Below are 20,188 nucleotides of genomic sequence, written 5' to 3' on the forward strand. Positions count from 1 at the left end.
GAGGACATCACTAGATAATTACTGGATTATGCTGGACCCATCTGATCATCTCAGCCTCAAGAAGTAGGTGCAAAATGGAGGAGGGACTTCAAAGAGCCCGTTGAATTTCTTAGAACCTCTGAGGGGGAGGCACGTCCTCCCACACTATCAGCTTTGGGCCAGTAAAGGGCAGAACCGCTACTTTATGGCCTTGGTTTTATTTTCTGAGTCCTAGTTGGAGCTTCATAGGGAAGAACTCGAGTTGGTTCAAACACCGTAATCCAGAGGCCTGCTCTGGCCCTTGGGAGGCACAGTGAGAGCAAATACATTTAATATAACAATAGTATAATAACAGTAATTACATATATAAAGTCTGCAATGCCCACCCATCTCCTTCAATGGCTTGTAACACTTCATTTCCCATGATACCCCAGAATGGGGTTCCATTCGACCTGGCAGAGATGAATCTCCTGGGAGAGTCAGGGACGAGAAGAGAGGCGGCGGTCAGCAGAGCCTGTCCTGCGGTGTGCATAGCACAGGTGGGAAACGTGCGAGATGTTTCCCTGCCCCCGAGGGGAGAAAGCAAGCTCCAAGAAGGGGAGAGCTAGAGAGAGCAGCCAGCGACAGGGGAAGCTCTGGTCCTTGCCCCTCTCTGTCCAGGAAGCAGAGGGAGGGAAATGAGTCCTCCATTCTGTCCCATTGGCATCTCAGCCTAAAGCGTGCTGACAGGGGCACAGCCAAGTGCTAGATCTTCTCTGGAAGCCAGGAGAGAAGAGGGAGATGGGTTGGAGAGGCAAGTGCTGGATCTTCTCTGGAAGCCAGGAGAGAAGAGGGAGATGGGTTGGAGAGGCAAGAAGCTGACTCCCATGCACCGGAGGCCAGGAAGGAAGGCACTCTGGATGTGGAAGAAGGGTGGCTGACTTACCGCTCACAGAGGCGTGGTGGGGTCACTCAGGGCTCGCGAATGACTCTGAGGACACAGAAATGGCACTGGGTTTAGACATTTCTCTATTGCGTATGTCTCTCCCTGCTTCTTAAGGCTTTTTTTTTACCTCTGACCTTGATGCTTCTCAGCCAGGCCTGGGGAGAGGAGAAAGGCAGACTGGATAATAAACCCAATCTGTGGCATCAGCTGAGAGGACCAGTCTCTAGTTCCTCCATACTCCCCAATGTCGGATGGTCAGAAAAGCCTACCCAGAAAGAGAGCACCCGCTCCCAGCCTTACTGCAGGGACTTACCTGCCGGGAAAGCCCTAAGATCCCTCCACTGGCCAGAGAGGGAGTGCTGCTCCCAGGGTGCGGGGGCTGCAGGCTGGGGCCGGTTCTTGGTCCTGGGGACCCATCTCCAGAAGAGTCAAGTGTTTCTGAGGCTGGAGGGGAAGCTAGGGTAAGAGTAGGCATAAAACTCTTCCAGATTACCTTAAACAACCAAGCTCCTCTGACAACAGGGAGCTGCGAGTCACCATAGCAATCCACTTGCAAGAGAACCCCCCTACCAAGAGGCAGGAAATTGTCAGCAGCATCATTAGAGCAACCAGGGAAGAAGCGACAGGAAACTAAGAATTGCCGTGGTGAACCGGGAGGGTACAACAGGAAGCTGAGGCAGTTTCCATAGAAACTCAAGGAGAGCTAGAGAGAAAGGTACAGAAGAAGTGCTTCTTAGCAAAAGGCTGCTGTAAGCATCTCCCTAGCAACCAGATGGAAGGCTCTTTTAGCAACGGGAAGCTGTATGTAGTTGTCATGGCAACTGGGCTACTTGGCTAGAAAAAGGAATTGCTTAGCAATAGGCAGCGGTTGGGGGCCACCCCTTGAGAGGCGCCTCACCCAGGGAAATCTGCTTGACGTCCAGATCCCAGGCCTCCTCCTCGACGCGGGCAGGCAGGGAGCAGGCTCCCGGCGAGAGGCCGGGAAAGGACGGGCCAGCATGCTCAAAGGATGATACCGCTACGGAGGCCCGGGTGCGGGCGGCTGCAGAGAGTGGGGAGTGGGGTGGTGGGGTGCTGGTGTGGAAAAGTCCTCCTGGCTCCTGGAGGAGTCCCACATTTTGGGAAGAGTTGCCCACTCAGGACTCAGTATTTTTCCTAACAACTCCCCTTTGCTTTTTTATCATTGGTTAAGGCCCGACTGGGATCACAGCCCCGCCCCCTGCACCCTGGACCTTACCTCTTCCGGTGAGCAGGGCACTCAGTGTCCGTTCTCCGAGGGCTTTAATGTCCAGGAAAGGTTTATTCCCAATGCCCATGGAAACCATCTGCTGCACGCGGAGCTCTAGGGAACAGAGACCCTGTTTGCAACCTTCTCTCGGCCCTCCTGCCTCAGGGTTAGCACACTGCTGTTGACTCGCTTACCCTCCCCTTCTCCCCTTCCTTGACCAGCACGGCATAGACCGTAAGGGTGATGTTTGGCCTCTTCAGACATGCATCTGTTCTTTGCTATATAGCTCATCCTGTCCATTTGGCCTCCTGGCCACCTGGTGTGTGTGTGTGTGTGCGTGCGTGTGTATGTGTGTGCGTGCGTGTGTATGTGTGTGTGTGTGTGTGCGCGCGTGCGTGTGTATGTGTGTGTGTGTGTGTGTGTGCGCGTGCGTGTGTGTGTGTGTATGTGTGTGTGTATGTGTGTGTGGGTGCATTTGCACATCTGGTGTGGATGAGGAATACACATTTGGAGGTTAGGGCACACTGGGTGTCAGTTGATCTTCATTTTCCCCTGTGTTTATGGCTGACCTCTTGATTGTTTTTGCTGTGCATATGCCAGGATGGCTGCATGTCAAGCTTCTGGAGGAAATTCCTGTCAGTCTCCCATGTGCTCTGTAGCAGTGATGAAATTACAGATGTCCCTGTTACTACATTTGAAGTACTGCTGGCTTTTGTGTGGGTTCAGGGATTTGAACTCGGGTCTTCACACTTGCATGACAAGCACGTTTTATGGAACACTCAGCTGCCCTTTATCGTAGACATTAAGAGCAAAACTCATGCTTTTGTGCATCTGCGTGACTTGTCAAGTGCTTCTATAGGTGTCACCTACTTGACCCTCCCATCACGCTGAGCTGAAGAGAGCACTTTGCCTTTTTCAGATTGATAGAATGATTCAGAAAATCACAACAACAACGAAACCCAAATCAAAGCCCAGTACCAACCAACAACAAAGAAAAGCTATTGGTCTGGGTCACACCAGTTCCCCTAAGCTCAGTCCAGTAAGCAGTTCTGCACCTCTTGTGGAGACATTTGCTCTTTCCTCGGAATTTCTAGCTTTCTCTTTCCTTACGGATAGTTCTGTCTCGGCCATAGCTCTTGCTTGAACCAGCCCTTGAGCTGTCTCTGAAGGCATCCTGTCATCTCCGTACTCCAAGCTCCACCCATCTAGTCCGCCCATCACCTTTGTTGTGGGCTGCCTGTCTCCACAGCAGCTGGGCAATAGAACTTGTCCACTTGAGTTTGGTCTCTGGAGAGGCAGCCTGCAAAGTGTACGCTTCTCGTGTGCGCCGTCGCCGAAACCATAGCTCAAAACAGAGCCCACTCTCCCCGATGTTTTCCGTCAGCCCCATGTCAGCAGTCTGAGGGAGGGCAGGAGAGACAGCCCTGACTTACAGAAGGAAAAGAGGGCTCACGGAGACACGAAGCAACTGTCTCAAGAGCTTACCAGGGTTTTAGTAAGGATACACCCCATGTGTATGCTATTCCAAACACAGACCTTTGCCTCTGCCCTACCTCTGAAGAGCTGGAACTAACGCAGGACAGTTTGGAAACCGTTAGTATTATTCCACCTGACCCAGGACTGTGGGCTGCTATGGATGCTTATATCTGGTTAGTGCCCAAAGCAAGACCTGTCTCTTGAGTTCTATCTACTTCAGTGAAGTTAAGGGGTGTCTTTTCACATACCAGGTACCACCTTTAACTCAAAACACACGTGTGGGTTTTTTGTTTTTTGAGACAGGATTTCTCTGTGTAGCCCAGGCTGGCCTGGAACTCAGAGATCCACCTGTCTCTGCCTCCCGAGTGCTGGGATTGAAGGACTGCGCCCACCACCACCCAGCAGGCATATTTGTTCTCATTCGGAAGGTCTTTTTCCATTCTGTCTTGAAATGCCTCCATAAGTCTTCTGACACCCTAAAATTGATGACTAATTAGAGACCAAAACCTATTTTAGGTGATGGAGATTCTGAACCTGTTTGAGGTTAAACTTCCAGAATATCCTGAGTTCTTATGAAGACCATGGCTCAGTATCCCTACTCCATGCCATGTACCTTGAATGCCTGCTTGTAGGTGAAGGTCTCAGATCCCCCCTCAGAGCCCTTGAACTTGCTGAACAAGAGCAGGTCCTCGAAGAGAAAGACGTGGCGGAGGCACTTTTTCCGGCCACAGAAGACGGTGAATGAGTCCCGATGCAGGAGCTGTCCCTGTTCCTTCAGATCTAGCTGGAGAAAGGAGAAGGGACGGCTGGTTAGGGGCCTTGGTCAGGGAGGGCTTCAGCCTAATCCTTTCGCTGATTCTCATGCCCAACTGCCTAGCAGCTGCCATTCCTCCAAGTCCGTGCCCAGCCTGCCATGGTGAAGTTTTTGCGTACTGGAGATGCAGAAGGAAAGCCAGCAAAGAACGTGGGTACGTTCATCTAAACCAGCGGTTCTCAACCTAGGAAGGCACTAGGAAGGCACTAGGAAGTGCCGAGACACTTGAAAGCCGTTCCTCATAGGTGGTGACCCCCAACCATAAAATTATTTTCGTTGCTACTTTATAGCCATAATTTTGCTACTGTTATGAATTGTAATGTAACTATCTGTGTTTTCTGATGTTCTTAGGCAGCCCCCATTGAAAGGGTCATTTGACCTTGGAAGGGTTGCAACCCATGGGTTGAGAACCACCGATCTAGAGGGAGTGCAGTTCTAGCCTGATCCAGAATCAGTGTGGGAAAGAGATCAGGTTGAGGAAGAAGTAGTAGGCTAGACACGTGGAAACAGACAGGCAAGAAGAACCAGGAAAGGAGCGGACAAGCACAGGGCTCATGTAGAACAGAGGGTGTTGGACGTAATTGAGGCAATGAAGGACAGACAGTCTAGGGCCCTCAGACTTAGGGTCTGCTTTTATGGTCACAGCCTACACTGTTTCGAAACAGGGTTTCTCTGTAGCTCTAGAACAGGCTCTTGTAGACCAGGCTGGCCTCGAACTCACAGAGATCTGCCTGCCTCTGCCTCCCGGTGCTGGGATTAAAGGCATGCACCACCACTGCCCGGCTGCCTACACTGTTTCTAAGGCCACAGAGTTACAATTTGAACAAGAGTCAGCAGAGGCCAGGACCTTACCTCACAGCCCCGCACAGCTTCTACTGCGAGCAGATCTCTGCCTCGGGCCTCTTGTTCCTGGAGCAACTGTATAGCAGTCCTGAGGGCCTGGCGCTCGGAGCTTAGCTCAGGCCCAGCTTCCCTCAGGAGCTCCTCCAGGAGCTGTCCATACCGAGCCAGCTGCTCCAGGGGCTGTTGAAGGGCCCGAGGCAAGCAAGGGCTGCTCTCCATAGAACCCTAGGGTAGAACCATAGCCTGGGATGAGAAGACCTGCGGCCAGGGCAGGGCCAGGGTGAGGGCCAGGGTGGGGGCCGGGGCCGGGGCCGGGCTGGGGCGGGGCCGAGGCTGGGGCGGGGCCCAAATCTGAGGACACGGATGTGATAGGCTGGGGTATACGCTTTGGGGAACAGAGGAAGACCTGGAGATATACTCTTAAAGGTAGAACAAGGGGCCTACAAGACGGCTCAGTGGGTAAACGTGTTTTCTACCAAGCCTGAAAACCTGAGTTTCATCCCTGGGACCCACATGACAGAGAGATTGACTCATGGAGTTTCTCCTCTGGCCACACACACACACACACACACACACACACACACACACACACGCATGTGTGGACACGTACACACACACACACACATACACACCATTCAAGAAAAATGTAAAAATAATTTTTTTTCAAAATAAAGAGAAAAAAATACAGATGTCAAAGAGATGGCCCAGAAGCTAAAGGCATTTGTCACCAAGCCTGGGAATCAAGCTCCATCCCTGGGAGTCCGGTGGTGAAAGGAGAGAACTAGCTCCTGTGAACCGTCCTATGACTTCCTCACACATGCTTGGCACACACGTGTACGCACCCCCCCCCACACACACAGTGTAATTTTAAAAAGGAAAGGAGGCAGGCAGGGCCCCAGGAGATGTAGCTGTCTGGTGCTGAAGGGGAGCCAGCTCTCAGCCACTTATGCTTACACCTTTCACGCGAACTCCTTTGACCCTCAAGCGCCGGTGAGCCGGACAAAGTGCATACTGCCCTTGGTTACCACACGCAGAAACAGGCTTAGGGGCCGAAGAGACAGCTCAGCAGTCAGGAGCAGAGGACCTGGGCTCAGTTCCTGGCACCCTATACATAGTGTCTCCTAAGTGTCTTTAACTCCACTTTAAGGTGACCTGATACCCTCTTCTGGCCTCCTTGTACACTGGGCACAGTGCAGTACACATACGTACCACATACATATGTGCAGGCAAACAGCCACGCACATATAATAAAAATAAATAAATCTGCCAGGCAGTGGTGGCGCACGCCTTTAATCCCAGCACTTGGGAGGCAGAGGCAGGCCGATCTCAGTAAATTCAAGACCAACCTAGACTATTTAATGAGTTCGTGAAGGGTTGTGTTCTCTGAGAGGTCAAGCTGGGGTGAGTTTTTAGGTCTTCCTGGTTCCTTCTCTTACAAAATTTTCTCATTCTACTTTGTGTGTGTGCACATGCGCGTGCAGTCAGAACATGACTCATTTTCAGGAACCACTTCTCTCATTCTACCATGTTGTTTCTGGGCTGGAACTCAGTGGCCGGTCTTGGAGGGAAGCATACCTTCCTGCCATCTCATCGACTCACTTTTCTTAGGGAGGTTTACCTTGGCCGAGGGGGTGAGTGCAGCCAGACCACTCTCCAGTTTATGTCTGTGCTTCACAAACTGTGCATAGAGGTTGAACTGGTCCCCCTGTACCAGTAAGGAAGAGGTAGTAAGTGTCCCTGGTGAGGGACCTGTGGATGCTTCTCTTCTCCCATCCCCACTGCCCGAGGAGGGATAAGCGGACAGCACTCTGCTAGCCAGGAATCGACAGTGAAGTTGATACAACACCCGAAGACAAGTAACACTGGGCCAAGTTGAGGGACCGCACAAGAGGGAGGGAGAGGGAGAAGTGAGGGGGACTGTAGATAGGGCAGAATGCGGGAAGGGAGAAGATTTGGGAGTTTAGTGGGTTGCTCACATGGCGAAGGAAGCAGGCCCCAATGCGCAGGGGATGGGTGCTGCAGCCCTGAAGCTCCTGTAGGAAGTGTGATCCGTGGAAGCTGCGAAGTCTCTCTCGGGCACTCAGGGCCGCGGCCCAGGTGCAACGAAGCTCGGGAGTGAGCTCGGGCCCAGGCGGTGGCACCGGCTCGTTCAGAGCGGTGATGTACTCTTGCTCACAGGCAATCAGTTCCGACACTAGACGCTGCTGGGCACTGTAGGCACAACCAGAGTAGCAGAGGCGTCACTAGGTATCACTCTGGCATGGGAAAGAGTCGCTGTCCCCGGCAGTTCTCTCCCGGTCTGAACTCTCACCTGATGCTGCGTTTGCGCTCCATTCGAGGGGTGCCTACTCCCCAGGGCCCATCTGGTCCTCCAGCCCGACCCAACAGCACGTGTTCTCGGGGTGAACACGTCCTGTCCACCACTTCAGTACTGGTGACTTCCAGGCCTCGGATCAGCACAGCCCTCGGGGGTCTTCCGTCTACTTCTGGAGCTAGCTCAAGGCCTTCCTCCTCATGGTCCTCCCCACACGGGGTCAGAGAGCAATGTGATGGGGCTGCCCGTGGTCCAGGGCTGCTGGGAAGAAGCAGGGAGCTGAGGCTGGGTGAAGGGCTGTGGGCTCCATGCTGGGCCCCTATGCTGCTGGCGCTGTCTGCCCGTCGTCTTCTGTGGCCTCGAGGACTGGCCTCTTCTCCCAGCTGCTGCTGAATCCTTCTTTCCAGCTCTTGGCAGCGTGCCCGGCATCGGCCCCATTCTCGAAGGACTGCTGGGCTGCCCAGGTCCAGAGCCAGGGCTCGCATCTCCTGGAAGGTGCCCGCACTGGGCTCCGGGGCCCGCCGCAGGGCTAGGGCTGCCAGCACAGCGTCACGCCCAGGTCCAGCTCCCGCCAGCCGAGCAGAACCCTCATCTACCCATTCGTGTGCCTACAAAAGCCAAACAGGTTGTAGGTGGAGGAAAAAGGTAAGGGCACACGCCACTTCGAAACACGTATCCCACCACCAATGGCTCCCTTGGGGCCTGCCCAGCATCACAGCATAACCTTGGAGATGACACGGACACAGAGGAGCTAGGACTTACACACACAGCACGGAGTCAAGCTTGTACTAATTGCTTTCAAACAGTGCCTCACCTAACTTTCACAGCGGATGTGCAAATGTCTTCAAAGGACCTACCTCGGGTCATTCAGCATGGGCAAGCTAAAAGCCAGAGTCAAGGCTTCTAAGGTACCACTCTTAGCCGCCGCCTGACCAACTTCTCCAGGCTGAAGAGAGAAAATCGGCTCAGGAGGGTGCTCTGCACCCACCTGTTGGAAGAAGCGCTGCAGCCGGAGCGCCCGATGGAGGCCACTCTCAACCTGCTCCAGCCGTTGTTCGAAGACATCCAGAACTTTCTGGGAGGCGATGTCTTCCTCCAGAGCCAAAGCTTCCCGGGCCTGGGCGAGGCGCTCCTGGAGAGAGGGGTCTGAGCTCAGACCTGGTCCTCTCCCCGTGACCCCCACCCCCATCTCCTCTCTGTCTTTACCTGCACCTCAGTGCTGAAATCCCGAAACCGCAGTTCTGTCTCTTGCAAGACCGAGAGTGAGTTCCCTGGCATGGCAAAGCTGGCCAGCTGCTCTTCCCCTGGGCCAGAAAGCCACTGCAACACCTGAGAGGGAAGGGGAGGTGGTGACCGGGCCAGGCTAAGACCCACTTGGCTGCCATCACCCCAGATGCAGTCTCTCTGGTGCTGTGAGACTCATACCGTGAATGACAACAGTTTTCACAGGATTAAATGAGAAGCTGGTTATGCCATCTTTGGTAAAGTGCTGTAGGATCAGAGCTGGGAGGAGACCGGGGTTATTGTGCCAGGGCCAGGCCAGGATAAGGAAATAGATAAGACAGACTTGCACCAAAGAAAGGAGGGATGAAAGTTACTTGGATAACAGGGCCCAGAGGAATTCTACATCTAATGTGTGGTGAGTAGGAACCTAGGCAGCAAGCCTGAAGACAGCCCAGGAGATGCGTGTGTTGTGTGCTCGTGTGCGTGCGCATGCGTGTGTATGTGTGTGTGAGTGTGTATGTGTGTGTGAGTGTGTATGTGTGTGTGAGTGTGTATGTGTGTGTGCGTGTATGTGTGTGCGCGTGTGTATGTGTGTGTGCGTGTGTATGTGTGTGTGAGTGTGTATGTCTGTGTGCGTGTGTATGTGTGTGTGAGTGTGTATGTGTGTGTGAGTGTGTGCGTGTGTATGTGTGTGTGCGCGCGTATGTGTGTGTGAGTGTGTGCTCACGCATGCGTGTGTATGTGTGTGTGCGCGTGTATGTGTGTGTGTGTGCGTGTGTATGTGTGTGTGAGTGTGTGTGTCTGTGTGTATCCAGTTCCAGTCCAACTTTCCTACTGTAGAGAATCTCCTACTCTTTCTGAAATGCTTGACTAATTTTTTCCTCCGAAGAAAGCCTGGAAGCTAGGGTGGAGCAGCTGGAAAATAAGAAGTCTCAGAATGTTCCTCAAAGTCAGTGCCAGCGAGAGCACTTTTGGAGTCCTCTACTGACTTCACGCCCCATCCTACCCACCTGTGTGCTGTCTGTACAGGACAGGCAACTCGGCAGCAACATCTATACATAGCAGAGCTAGATCTCAAAGCTAAACACTTTTACATCCAAATTCTGTTTTCAAAGTAGGTTTTTAAATGGGCAGGGATATCTAGTAGTAGGAGATAACCCTGGATGGAACAAAAGAAGCCAGCAGGCAGCCCCAGGACACAAAAACCCTGGCTCCCTTTAGCACTGACTTTGAGATGACCCTTTTATACCTACATACAGATCCACGGGGTATATATTCACTGTACAGGAGCTAAGGAAAAACACCAGATTTTAAGTCCCTCTTCCCTTCACAGTGCACAGACAGCAAATTCCCACAGAGCTTAAATCCAGAAGAGAAGGACCAAGGTTCAGAGAAGCCAGTCTTATTCTTGAATCTTAAGAGGCCTGTGGTTCCTCTCAGTGGCTAACAATGTAGGAGGAGACAGGGCCTTTTTGCCTCCATTTTGGAGAATGGTAACACATAAGGAGTCAAGGAAAATGTGGAGCCAAAGAGCTCAGCTATTAACTACCAGGCTCAGTTAGGCTGGCATCCCCGCAAGGCGATGAAGGCGGGAGCATGAGGAGCACCAGCTACATAGTGACTTCCAGGACAATCTGGGCCACATCAGATCTCCTCTCAGAAGATTCCCAAACAAATCAAAACTCGGTTACACCGAGCCAACCAGCTGATTCCAGGATTCCCTTTGGGCGGCGAACACTTCCCACAATATCTAATGATCCTGACCAAAGACAGACAGGAGGCTGACCTTCTGGCTTCTTTCTGCTGGTGCAGAGATGCTCCTGCCCTCGTGCTGAGTCTCACACTTCTATGACTGACCTCCAAGGGAGGAAGGAGGGATGCGGTTAAGCAGGGGCCAGGCTTCCAGGCTAAGGGTTTGGGGAATCTCCTCACCTGCTGGAGTTGGCGCAAGCGCTGGCGTTGTTCCTGCTTCTGCACGCGTAGGTTGGAGAGACGCACAAGTTGGTGGATTGCCTCATCTACCTCCTGGTATAACACAGCTGGGCCTGGACCCTCTAGCCTGGGGAAAGAGAGACGACACTGAGTCTCTGCCCTTGTCAAGCTCACCAGTTCTGCCTTTGTATCCGCAGGGATGCAAACATCGCAGGTGTCATGACAACGGGAATGAGGCTGCGAGGGTTATAAGTGTAAAGGCACGGCATCTTACAGGTAAAAGCAGAATAAAAATTATCTGTCACTTCAGGGTTAGGTCACCTCTCTGCGACCTGCCTCCCCGCGCCCCCATTTGCCTCGCCACAGCCACACCCGTCTCTCATACTTGCTGCTGTGGGTGGAGCGCATGCGCATCAGGACTGCTCCTCCAGTCCGCTGTAGCGCCGCCAGCCGAGGATCTGCCAGCACCTTTCTCAGGGGCTCGGGCGTTCCCACCGCCTCCTTGGGACAAGGAGATACTCGGAGTTCCACTAACGCGCCAACCCCAGTCCCACCCCTTCCACACCCGCCATTAGTCCACCTGGGTCTACACCTCTTCCTTTGCTTCCGCTGCTCCCTCTAGCTCCTCGATGGCCTGCTGCACAGAGGCCAACACACCCTGGCACAAGCTGCACAGCCTTGCCACCTCCTGCAATCCACATACAGAGATGGAGGTAAGGGCCGGGTTCAGGGTAAGAAACACACTGGACATAGCGGGTCTTTCTGTAGTCCCAGCACTCGGGAGGCAGAGGTGGGTGGATCTCTGAGTCTGAGGCCAGCTGGCCTGCATACTCAGTCCCAGGATAGCCAGGGTTATAAAGGGAGACCCTGTCTCAAAAACAAAGAAAGGGAAATAAATAAACGTAGAGACAAATAAACAAATAAATAAAATAAAAAACCACAGGATGGAGATGGAGTCCTGGTGACCTTTGTGGAAATAATGCTAGGTTTAGTTTGTTTCTGAGTTTGTTGCTTCCGAGTTATATAATATTGGGCAAGCCCACAATTCCTAAAATTCATTTTATTCAATAGTAAAGTCAGAATAAATATAGACTTTGTAAAATCTAAGGAAGTGATATCAGCCTGGCACTGGAATGGTTGCAGCACACGGGACAGCTTGGTATGTGAGTTTCCTTTGCCATCCTGCCTCGGTCTTCACTCTGCCAAGCCCCGCCTCCAGCTCTCCATATCTGCTGCGCTAAGACTGTTTGTAGTCAACTGTGATCACGCTGATTCCTCTATTCTTAAGCACTTACTACACTTAGGTTTAGAGAAGCGTGAAGGTAAGCGACAGAGGCTCTCTAGAGACCACGCCAAGGGGGAAGATCCTGCACCTCGTGGAAATATATATATATATATATATATATATATATATATATATATATATAGAGAGAGAGAGAGAGAGAGAGAGAGAAGGCACTAAAGGCACCATCTCCAGAAGTGATGTAAAGTCACATGGAACCAACTCCGAGCACTTTCTAGACACCAACAAAGCTATCACAAATACTTCCCTGCGTGTTTTATATCTTAAAAGCCCCTACTAGAAAGCACCCATTAATGTTAATAATCTGACAAACTTGGGGGGCAGGGAGCTGGAAAGATTGCTCAGTGGTATTTTTCTTCCAGAGGACCCAGGTTTGATTCCCAGCACTCACATGTGGTTCTGATGGCTCCAGTCTCTAGGGACACCCACATGGGTGGCGTTTACTTACACAGACACAGAGACACACGTACACACTTAAAAATGAAATAAATCTTACAAAATTAAAAGAATATTACAAAGGTGGGTGGTAACTGGAAAGACAGTTTACAGGTTGAAAGCACTTGTTGCTCTTGCAGAGAACTTGTGTTGAGTACACAGACCCACAGGGTGGCTCACAACCTTCTGAAACTCCAATTCCCGGGTATCAGATGCCCTCTTCTGGTTTTCTGGGCACCTGGCACATGTGTGCCTGAAAATACATGTATGTGGAGCATATACATATATGCAGGCAAAATATTCATACACATAAGATAAAAAAATAATTTAGGGAACCCTTCCCATCTTCACAGCGGCCAACAGCATCTGATCAAGGTTCAGGAGTCAGAACTATTTTGTGAACTGAATGGAACCGTATCTCTCCCAGCCCCATGGTTATGCCTGTCTTTGTCTTCCGCCTACATTTCCAGCTCTCAGATTTCTAGGTGCTGTTTACCTGATGTATCTCCACCCAGTGGTTGGGGGAGAGGTCCCTGTGACCCCCCAAGTCCCATGGGAGCTCCTCTGGCTTGGCCACTCTTTTCAGGTCCTTTTCTGACAATGGCTCAGCTCCCTGTAGACACAGGAAAGCAGGAGAGTTTTGCGCAGGCCCCTTGGGATTCAGTTAGCTTCCCCTCCCTTAGGGGAACGCTGACGTGGGGGGGGGGACAGTAGTGGGCGAGAACCTACCTTAAGTCCACAGAGTTCAGGTGGAGGGTCTTCATGAGTGAGAATCACCAGCCGCTGAATGAGCGGAGGGTTGCCTGAGTCCTAAGTGCAAAGAAGAATAGCCCTAAACTTTGGACAGTTGGATGGCCTGGCATGGCTGCCACTGGAGAAAAGCGAGGACCTCGAGACATGCCTGTCACGGGTTGTTGATTACCTGAAGCTGACTCAAGGCAGGAATAAGTGCTGGAGGCAGTGGGGGTGCCTTGCGAAGGTCAAGCAGGGTGGTTAGCCCCAATAACTGGAGATCAGGCCTGTGGAGGTAAGGAGAACCAAAGAAGACATGTGTGCGTGCGTGCATGCGTGCATGTGTGTGTGTGTGTGTGTATGTGCACGTGCATGCATGTGTGTGTGTGTATGTGTGTGCGTGCGCACGTGCACACGCTGAGGAGACAGCAAACAGAACAGAAGAAAGCGCAGGTCATCTGGCTTGGTGCTAACAGCCTTCAGAAGTTAACGCTACTATATTTGGGAAGCAATGAGCAAACGGCCGAGGTCTGGGACATGTGCCCAGCAGGCGACCTAACAATCACACGCCTACACTGACATGGCTCCTGGGTGGGAGGACTAGAACTCGATGTGCCAGGATGGATACATCCAAGGCCGTAGCGTTTATCTGAGGTACTCAGCGTCACAAGGCATTTGCTGTCTGAATGATTCTGCGCACTGATAATCCGGGCTCTACCGCAGAGGCGAGAGAGCCAGCAGTGTTGATTTTGAAAACCACGAAGCCATCCTGGAAGTCAGAATTGGTCAAGGTGGACGGCCTGGAAACCGAGGCCTGGAAGTCGCAGGCAGTGCCTTGAGAAAGAAAGCAGCTCCCCCGACTGCGACTGCACGAAGGCCCAGGGTGCTGAAGCTGGCCGGGCTTACCTCAGCAGCGAGTGCAGGTAACGAAGGGCGCTGCTCAATGTCTCTTCGGACGGTGAGGGCTCCTCAGGCAGGCACGGAGGTGTGATCATCAGCAAAGCTCTCCCAGTCTGATCGACCCCTCCTGAAGACAGAAAACGGCCAGGCTATCCTGGCTGGGAGCAATCTTTGACTATCTCCCCACCACCTTCCCTCCTTCCCACCCTCCCTGTGTGTGTGCTTGGCATGTCCTTGTTTGTGTGCATACACGTGTACGTGTGTGGAGGCCAGAGGTCCATGTAGGCTCTTTTGCGATCATTTTCCACAGGAACTCTCACTGAACCTGGATTATCTCTGGCTCAGCTAGACTGCCTGGGCAATGAACACCAGTTCCCTTTTCCTTCCAGCGCTGGGTTACAGATCAGTGCCGTGTCCAGCTCTCCTATGGGTGCTGGGGATCTGAACTCAGCCCTCCTGCTTGTGAAGCGGGCATTTTACCAGCTGAGCCATCTCCCCAGCCCCTTTCCTCTTATTCACAGATGCCCACTGACCAGTCAGAACGAAGAATCCTGATGCCATCAAGTCCCAAGCTACAGGTGGGTCATCCAAGATGGAAACTGGGGGTGTTTCTTCTGGGATGCTGTCTTTTACATCCTGCAAAGTCTCCAGAGGCTGTTTTGGGGGGTCAGATAGGATGAACCCTGGACCTGTGGATCCTGTGCAGATAGAGGCAGAGTTACTCTATTCTGTTACCAGCTAGACCACAGCTTCTCTTCCAGTCCCCTTCCTGAGGCCCAGCCTGCCCTGGCCCTTGCCCCTGGGCTTGTCATCTCACCTGCTGTACACACCGGGATCGACTCCTCTTGTTCACTCTCTCTGATCCCCTCTTCTGGAGGCCCGCCATCTTCTGGGGGTGCAGGCTCTTTTCCATCTGCTGGCTTGAATTCCTCTTTTGGTTCAGACTCTGGCTTTTCAGAATCCTCTTTCTCCTTAAGCGGGCTGCATTCTGCAGGTTCCTGTTCACTGGGTGAGGCCAGGCCAACAAGGGCTTCCTGATGCCTAGTCGCTTCCTTGTCCCTGGAGCTGACTGGGTTACCATCCCCTTTCAAGGCAGCTCTGCCCGCAGCCCGCTTCTTTCTTCTGTTTCCTTTGCCTGTTCTTCGAGGGGTACCAGGTGGTCCTCCAGTCTCCCCTGCCAGGAGGCAGGATTCAGAGGCCTCCCCCAGAGCCTCTGCTGGGGGCTCAGATGCCTCCAGGGCTGTTGCTTCTGGGTCTGCCTCAGCTCCTGGGGGTGAGTCCGAAGTGGCCCCAGTGCTGCTCCCCTCACCAGGTGGGCGTGCCCCATCCTGGTCCCGAGCCCCTAGGCCTTTCTGGTGCATCCATGCCCTGTGTCTCCGGTGCCGGCCCTTCCCTCCAGTACTCTTACGGGTGGGCACTGTGCGGGTCCTGGAGAGGCCCGAGGCCTCAGCATCTACGGGGTTTCCCCTCATATGAGGCAGTGTTACCTCCAACAGTTCTACATATTCTCCCTCTGGACCTTCAGCAGGGGCATTGTGTCCATCTCCAGGACTCCGGGTACCCAGCACCTCCTCGGGGAGTGGAGAGCTAGGAAGCCCCGGAGGTCCAGAGGGCAGTTCCGGAGGCGGTGTGCTTGGCTGATGTCCGACCATGAGGCCCTCTTTGTGCACAAATCTTGGGCAGATGAGCTCAGCCCAGGGAAGCCTCTGAATTCCAGAGGGTGCAGACAGGAGGCAGGTGCTGAGGCGCCCTGTTGGCCGGTCCTTGTTAACACCTTGCAGCCACTCAGGGGTGAATAGGTAGGCACAGGCTTCATTGGGCACTGGCAGCTCCTGGACCCGTCCACCTCCTGGGGCCAGACATTTCAGTACCAGACGGGGAGCCTGGGCTGCTGAGGGTACTACTTGCAGGTAGAAGTCGCCAGGGCGCAGCAGCTGCCAGGGAAGGGCTGCTAGCTGTACCACTATCTGCTCATGCAAGCAGAGTGGCCAGCCCTCGTGGAAGAAGAGGAATCCACTATACTGGGCCTGAAAACAAAGAAGCAAGAGGCTATACTCAAGGCCTCTGCTGAAGAAACCAGCAAGCAGTGGGAGGGGCATTGTGAGGATGAGTCTACACTAAGCAGGGCTGGCCTTACATCTGGTGGGTTAAAACCCCTAGGGGACAGGAAAGGAGACCACGTGGCAGAGGAAAGAACCAAAGTTGTTGATCCTTTGGTGGAAGGAAGCTTTCCTAGAAAGCCAGCTGCGTATGTGGGAAGGTAAGGACCCAGTCAGTACAGCATCACCAGATGCCACTGTCTTGGCAAAATCAAAGACTGTTGGTGTTTCTATCTGCAGAGTGAAGACTTTTCTGAATCACGTCTGAGTCTGAGGGAGTATCCTAAGACATTCACAAGGAGGAAATGTTTGAAACTTGTTCTAAAAAAGTCAGGGTCTTTTTGGGGGGAAGTTGATGTTTGTTAAGAGTCTATAGTTAAGGAAAATAAATATACCGGTATATGTGTTAGTGTTTGAGTGGTCACAGTCAGTGGGAGGTCAGTAAATGAGACCTAAGGGTTCCTGTGGAGAACAGGATTGGGAAGACTGTGTCTCTAAGTGGGTGGAAATTAGCCTGACAGAAAAGGGTTAACAGCCACTCACGCAGGCTTCCTGCTGGACCTTGGCAAGCAGGTGTTTAGCAGGTACCAGGAAGTCCAGCGTGTACCTCAGCGCATCTTCCTGGTAAGTCCTCTCCACCACCTGGAACACTTGGCCCAACAGGGTCGGTGCTGTGGCTTCAAAGGGTGGGTACAAGGCAGCCAGTGTGCTTTGCACACAATCCTCTACTGGCTCAGGCTCCTGGGAGAGAGAGACAAGACCAAGCTATAGATAACTAGAGCTTACACTAGCACGGCTCTTGGGCAGTTCGCTGGTCTGCAGATAGCTATGTCCTAGATCATATGAGCACAGCGGGTAATCAGAAAATGCTGGCTGAATGAGCCAAAGGATAGGAATGGGGTTTGGCTAGTCAGTACCTCCAGGCTTACCCTGGCTTTACATTTAAGCTCTGAGACCTTGGCTTTAGAGATGCAGGGAGACTTTGTTATGAATGACTCTGATCAGGATTGTTCCAGGTACTTGTAAATTGGGGTGACTGCATGGATTCACCTGCACAGGTTGGGCCACTTGACCTCCCTGATGGTCAAGAATTCTGGTAGATGGGGAAGGGTTTCTACATAGCCATCTAGCCAATAGAGTTTCCCAGAACTCACCATCCGGATACCTTTATCATAAGTGGAGGTGTGCCCACCCACAAACCATGGCATCCTAGAGATGGCTGACTGATAGGTGGGAAGAAAGAAGACAATAAGCCTGTGGCTGTCTCAGTTCTTTGTGGCATCCCTTTCTTCCATTCACAGAGCCTGCCGGATTGGCTGTCATGACCTGGCTGGGGCCACGTGAAAGAAGATAGAGACAAACGGAACTCTTGCAGAAGAGAGGAGAAGTCTTGATGCTATGCAATCCCGTTGAATTTTACCTGGACCTCAAAGACTAAACATTTTATCTAGTCTCAAAGACTAAGCCATGTCCCATTCTGACCCACTTCCCTAAGTGAATCATTGGGGTAACTTTCTTCAGCTCATTCCCTAAACAAAATCCCTCGGGTCTGTTTCTTTGCAAATCTTTCAAGATGGCTTTTTAGTTTCTTTTCTCAAACGTCTTTGTTGTAAACAAAGAACGGGGCACTCTGCAATATTTACCGAGCTCTCAACCCATAGCAAACAGTCCTGGTTTCGCTCCAAGACAAAAATTGCTTGTTTTACTCCTAAATCTCTCCGGCCAGAGTTGCTTAATCCCGGCTGTTTGAAAAGATTAGGGTATTCAGTCACCCCAGAGACCAGCATTCTGTATTATCAGCGCTCAGACTCGGCCCCAAGGTGTGGGCGAGCAGACAGACCCTCAGTGTTGCCGGGACTGTGTACGTGGGTGGGGAAAAAGGGTAGGGGTGAGGCTGAGTGGGCCTGGGCTCTGAAGTTAGGATCGGGGCGCTACAGCATGAGTAGCTAAGCAGCTGCAACCCATTAGGGGCGGTGAGCTCACGGCTGAACAAGAGTCGCAGCCACAGGAAACGGCCTCAGCAGGAGGGGAGGAGGGGTCTGGAGCAGGCGGAGGTGGGCAGGAGCCCAAGACACCAGGCCTCTGGTCGGCGGGGACCAGAAAGACAGGCGAGACTGAGTCAGCTCTCACTGGCCTAGTTCCTGTCTAGCTCCAACCCCCTGAGCAGGGTGATGCCTCCCGGGCTCTCTCCGTAGGCATCGCCCCGGGCAGGGCCTCTCCCCCTCCTCCACTCTGCAGTGAGTGCGGTAGGCTGCACCGTCTGGACAGTGGGCGCCCTCGCTAGCAGAGCCCACTCCTGCAGTAGTTTTTCAGGGTACGTCTGGCCGGAAAGTTCCAGGCTTAGCGTTCGATCCCGTTGACACGGGCTTCTGGTACCCTGAGTCGCTGCCCTCGGAGCCTCGGCCTCGTGCATAGGATTCCATCCAGTTCCCTCCTTGCAGCGGGAGGGCTCTGAGGCAGGCTCCTGTTCCCTGCAGCGGCGTGAGCCTTGGGGAACTTTGTCCCAAAACTCTGGTTTTGGCTCTGGATACGTCACGCCCACTGGTACTGCGGAACACCCCCTACCCACCCTCAAACTGCCCCCTTTCTGTGAGGGAATTTCCCTTTGGACATGCCCTTTGGCCCTGACCCAGACACAGCTGTGACGAGTCCCTCAGGGCCGGATGGGTGGGCCCACCTTACCGGCTTGGGGACAGGGATGGAAAATGGTGGTTCCAGGCAGGTCAGTTCTCATGACCCGAGGCAGAGCCCTTTCCAGGGCTGCCACCATACCAACTCGCAGAGGGTCTCCAGGAGTGAAAAACTGGGATGGGGAGGGGGAGGGAAGTTCCGGGAGCAGAAGACTGGGTAGGACAGAGAAGGCCGGGGGTGGGCTGTGTGCAAAGATCACGGAAAGATGGGGAGGCTGCAGAGAAGAAAGAAAGGGTCACCGAGTACGGTGGGGACTGGGCAGGCAGCGGCCGGCAGATAGAAGAAAAGAAGGGGGATGGGAGGGTGGAGAGTCTTCGGGGCGCCCAGCAGCGCTAGGCGGGCACAGAAGGCATGGGGCTGGGGGCCCGGAGCGGGCTGCACGAAGGCCGAGGGAACACCGGGATGCGACGCGGGACTCACCATGGCTCGGCGTCCGGAGGCGTCCGATTCTCCGGCGGGTGGGTCGGCGGGGCCCGTCGGCCACCGCCTCCCTGCTCGATCTCGCCGGGTCTGGCTGCAGGACAGCTCGCACGGCGGCCGCGGCTCGGTCCGCTCGCTCGCCCGCTCACTCGCTGGGGCGCCCAGGCCGCGGGGCCCCGCCAGGGAGGGCCGAGACGGCCGCCTGCACCGCCCCGCCCAGCCCGGGACCCCAGCCGAGACGCCCCCTCCGTCGCAAGCCTCGCCTCCGCTCCCCTCGCTGTCCACTGCCAGCCCGCCCCGCCCCGCACCCTCCGAGAACCGCCCAGCCGAGGACGCCCCGGGTTTCCCGCGTCCTCTCGCTCTGCGGGATCCGTTCAGCCTTAGCTCTGGACGCTGCAGAGATCTCTCGTCTAGGACCGAGGTTGTCGAGCGGCCAGAAGCCTTCTTCCATCTCTGAGACTCATGACGCTTCTCTCTGCGGTCCGTGGCCAGGCTTGGCAAGGTCCTGGGGCCCAGATCGACCCACACGCTCCGGTTCCCCGCAGGTAGAGCTGAGGGCAGAGAAAGTAGGGGATCCCCCAGCCTTGGGCGTTTGCCCGCCCTTCTTCCCCTTCCACCTTCTTGGGTCTCGAGAGTCCAGACAACTACAATGGGCTTCTGTGTGCTGCCTGGGGAGGGCGGGGGATGAGAGGGGAATTATGGTGAAGCAAAGGCTTGGCATGGGAGTGGGTGTCGTGCCTCTTGATCACGATCCTTCTGTAGGGTATGGGCGCGTTTTCGGAGTTGCTCTTCTCTGCCTTTTTCTGAACCTCATACCGCTGTATGAGGATGAAGGAGGGGAGGCAGCAGCTCCTGGCCTGGATCCCACACTGG

The 20,188-nt window shown here is 53.7% G+C and overlaps 1 protein-coding gene and 1 long non-coding RNA gene across 17 annotated transcripts; one reads left to right on the forward strand and one right to left on the reverse strand.

Annotated features, from left to right (window-relative positions):
• Nucleotides 1-293: 293 nt before the first annotated feature.
• Nucleotides 294-19,986, reverse strand: Arhgef40 (Rho guanine nucleotide exchange factor 40). 15 transcript variants are annotated; one of them, XM_075948951.1, is made up of 25 exons: nucleotides 19,316-19,986; nucleotides 16,748-16,945; nucleotides 14,923-16,132; nucleotides 14,639-14,803; nucleotides 14,112-14,232; nucleotides 13,396-13,492; nucleotides 13,203-13,283; nucleotides 12,970-13,086; nucleotides 11,328-11,423; nucleotides 11,121-11,236; nucleotides 10,736-10,862; nucleotides 8,786-8,908; nucleotides 8,568-8,711; nucleotides 7,577-8,187; nucleotides 7,242-7,476; nucleotides 6,884-6,970; nucleotides 5,275-5,490; nucleotides 4,222-4,392; nucleotides 3,354-3,531; nucleotides 2,142-2,246; nucleotides 1,803-1,946; nucleotides 1,218-1,360; nucleotides 1,032-1,059; nucleotides 905-949; nucleotides 294-449 (listed from the first exon to the last, which is right to left on the reverse strand). In XM_075948951.1, the coding sequence occupies exons 1-24, from the start codon at nucleotides 19,316-19,318 to the stop codon at nucleotides 927-929; spliced, it is 4,539 nt and encodes a 1,512-aa protein (XP_075805066.1). In that variant the 5' UTR covers nucleotides 19,319-19,986; the 3' UTR covers nucleotides 294-449; nucleotides 905-926. The 15 variants fall into 15 exon arrangements, 9 of the variants coding, with proteins under 9 accessions (XP_075805066.1, XP_075805065.1, XP_075805064.1 ...); XM_075948950.1 differs by having other exon boundaries at nucleotides 294-734; XM_075948949.1 differs by having other exon boundaries at nucleotides 294-790.
• Nucleotides 13,773-17,770, forward strand: LOC142835484 (uncharacterized). 2 transcript variants are annotated; one of them, XR_012907895.1, is made up of 3 exons: nucleotides 13,773-14,128; nucleotides 14,627-14,683; nucleotides 17,506-17,770. It is a non-coding gene; the product is annotated as an uncharacterized LOC142835484 (long non-coding RNA). The 2 variants fall into 2 exon arrangements; XR_012907896.1 differs by lacking the exon at nucleotides 17,506-17,770 and adding an exon at nucleotides 16,266-16,286.
• Nucleotides 19,987-20,188: the final 202 nt, after the last annotated feature.

This window comes from Microtus pennsylvanicus, chromosome 15 (genome assembly GCF_037038515.1).
Source record: "Microtus pennsylvanicus isolate mMicPen1 chromosome 15, mMicPen1.hap1, whole genome shotgun sequence".
Taxonomy (NCBI): Eukaryota; Metazoa; Chordata; class Mammalia; order Rodentia; family Cricetidae; genus Microtus; species Microtus pennsylvanicus.

Coding starts and splice junctions, on each gene's coding strand:
- Arhgef40 (XM_075948951.1), bottom strand. Junction 11,237..11,327: donor CAGCGGAAGCAAAGGAAGAG/GTGTAGACCCAG, acceptor CCTTGTCCCAAG/GAGGCGGTGGGAACGCCCGA. Junction 10,863..11,120: donor CGCTCCACCCACAGCAGCAA/GTATGAGAGACG, acceptor CTCTTTCCCCAG/GCTAGAGGGTCCAGGCCCAG.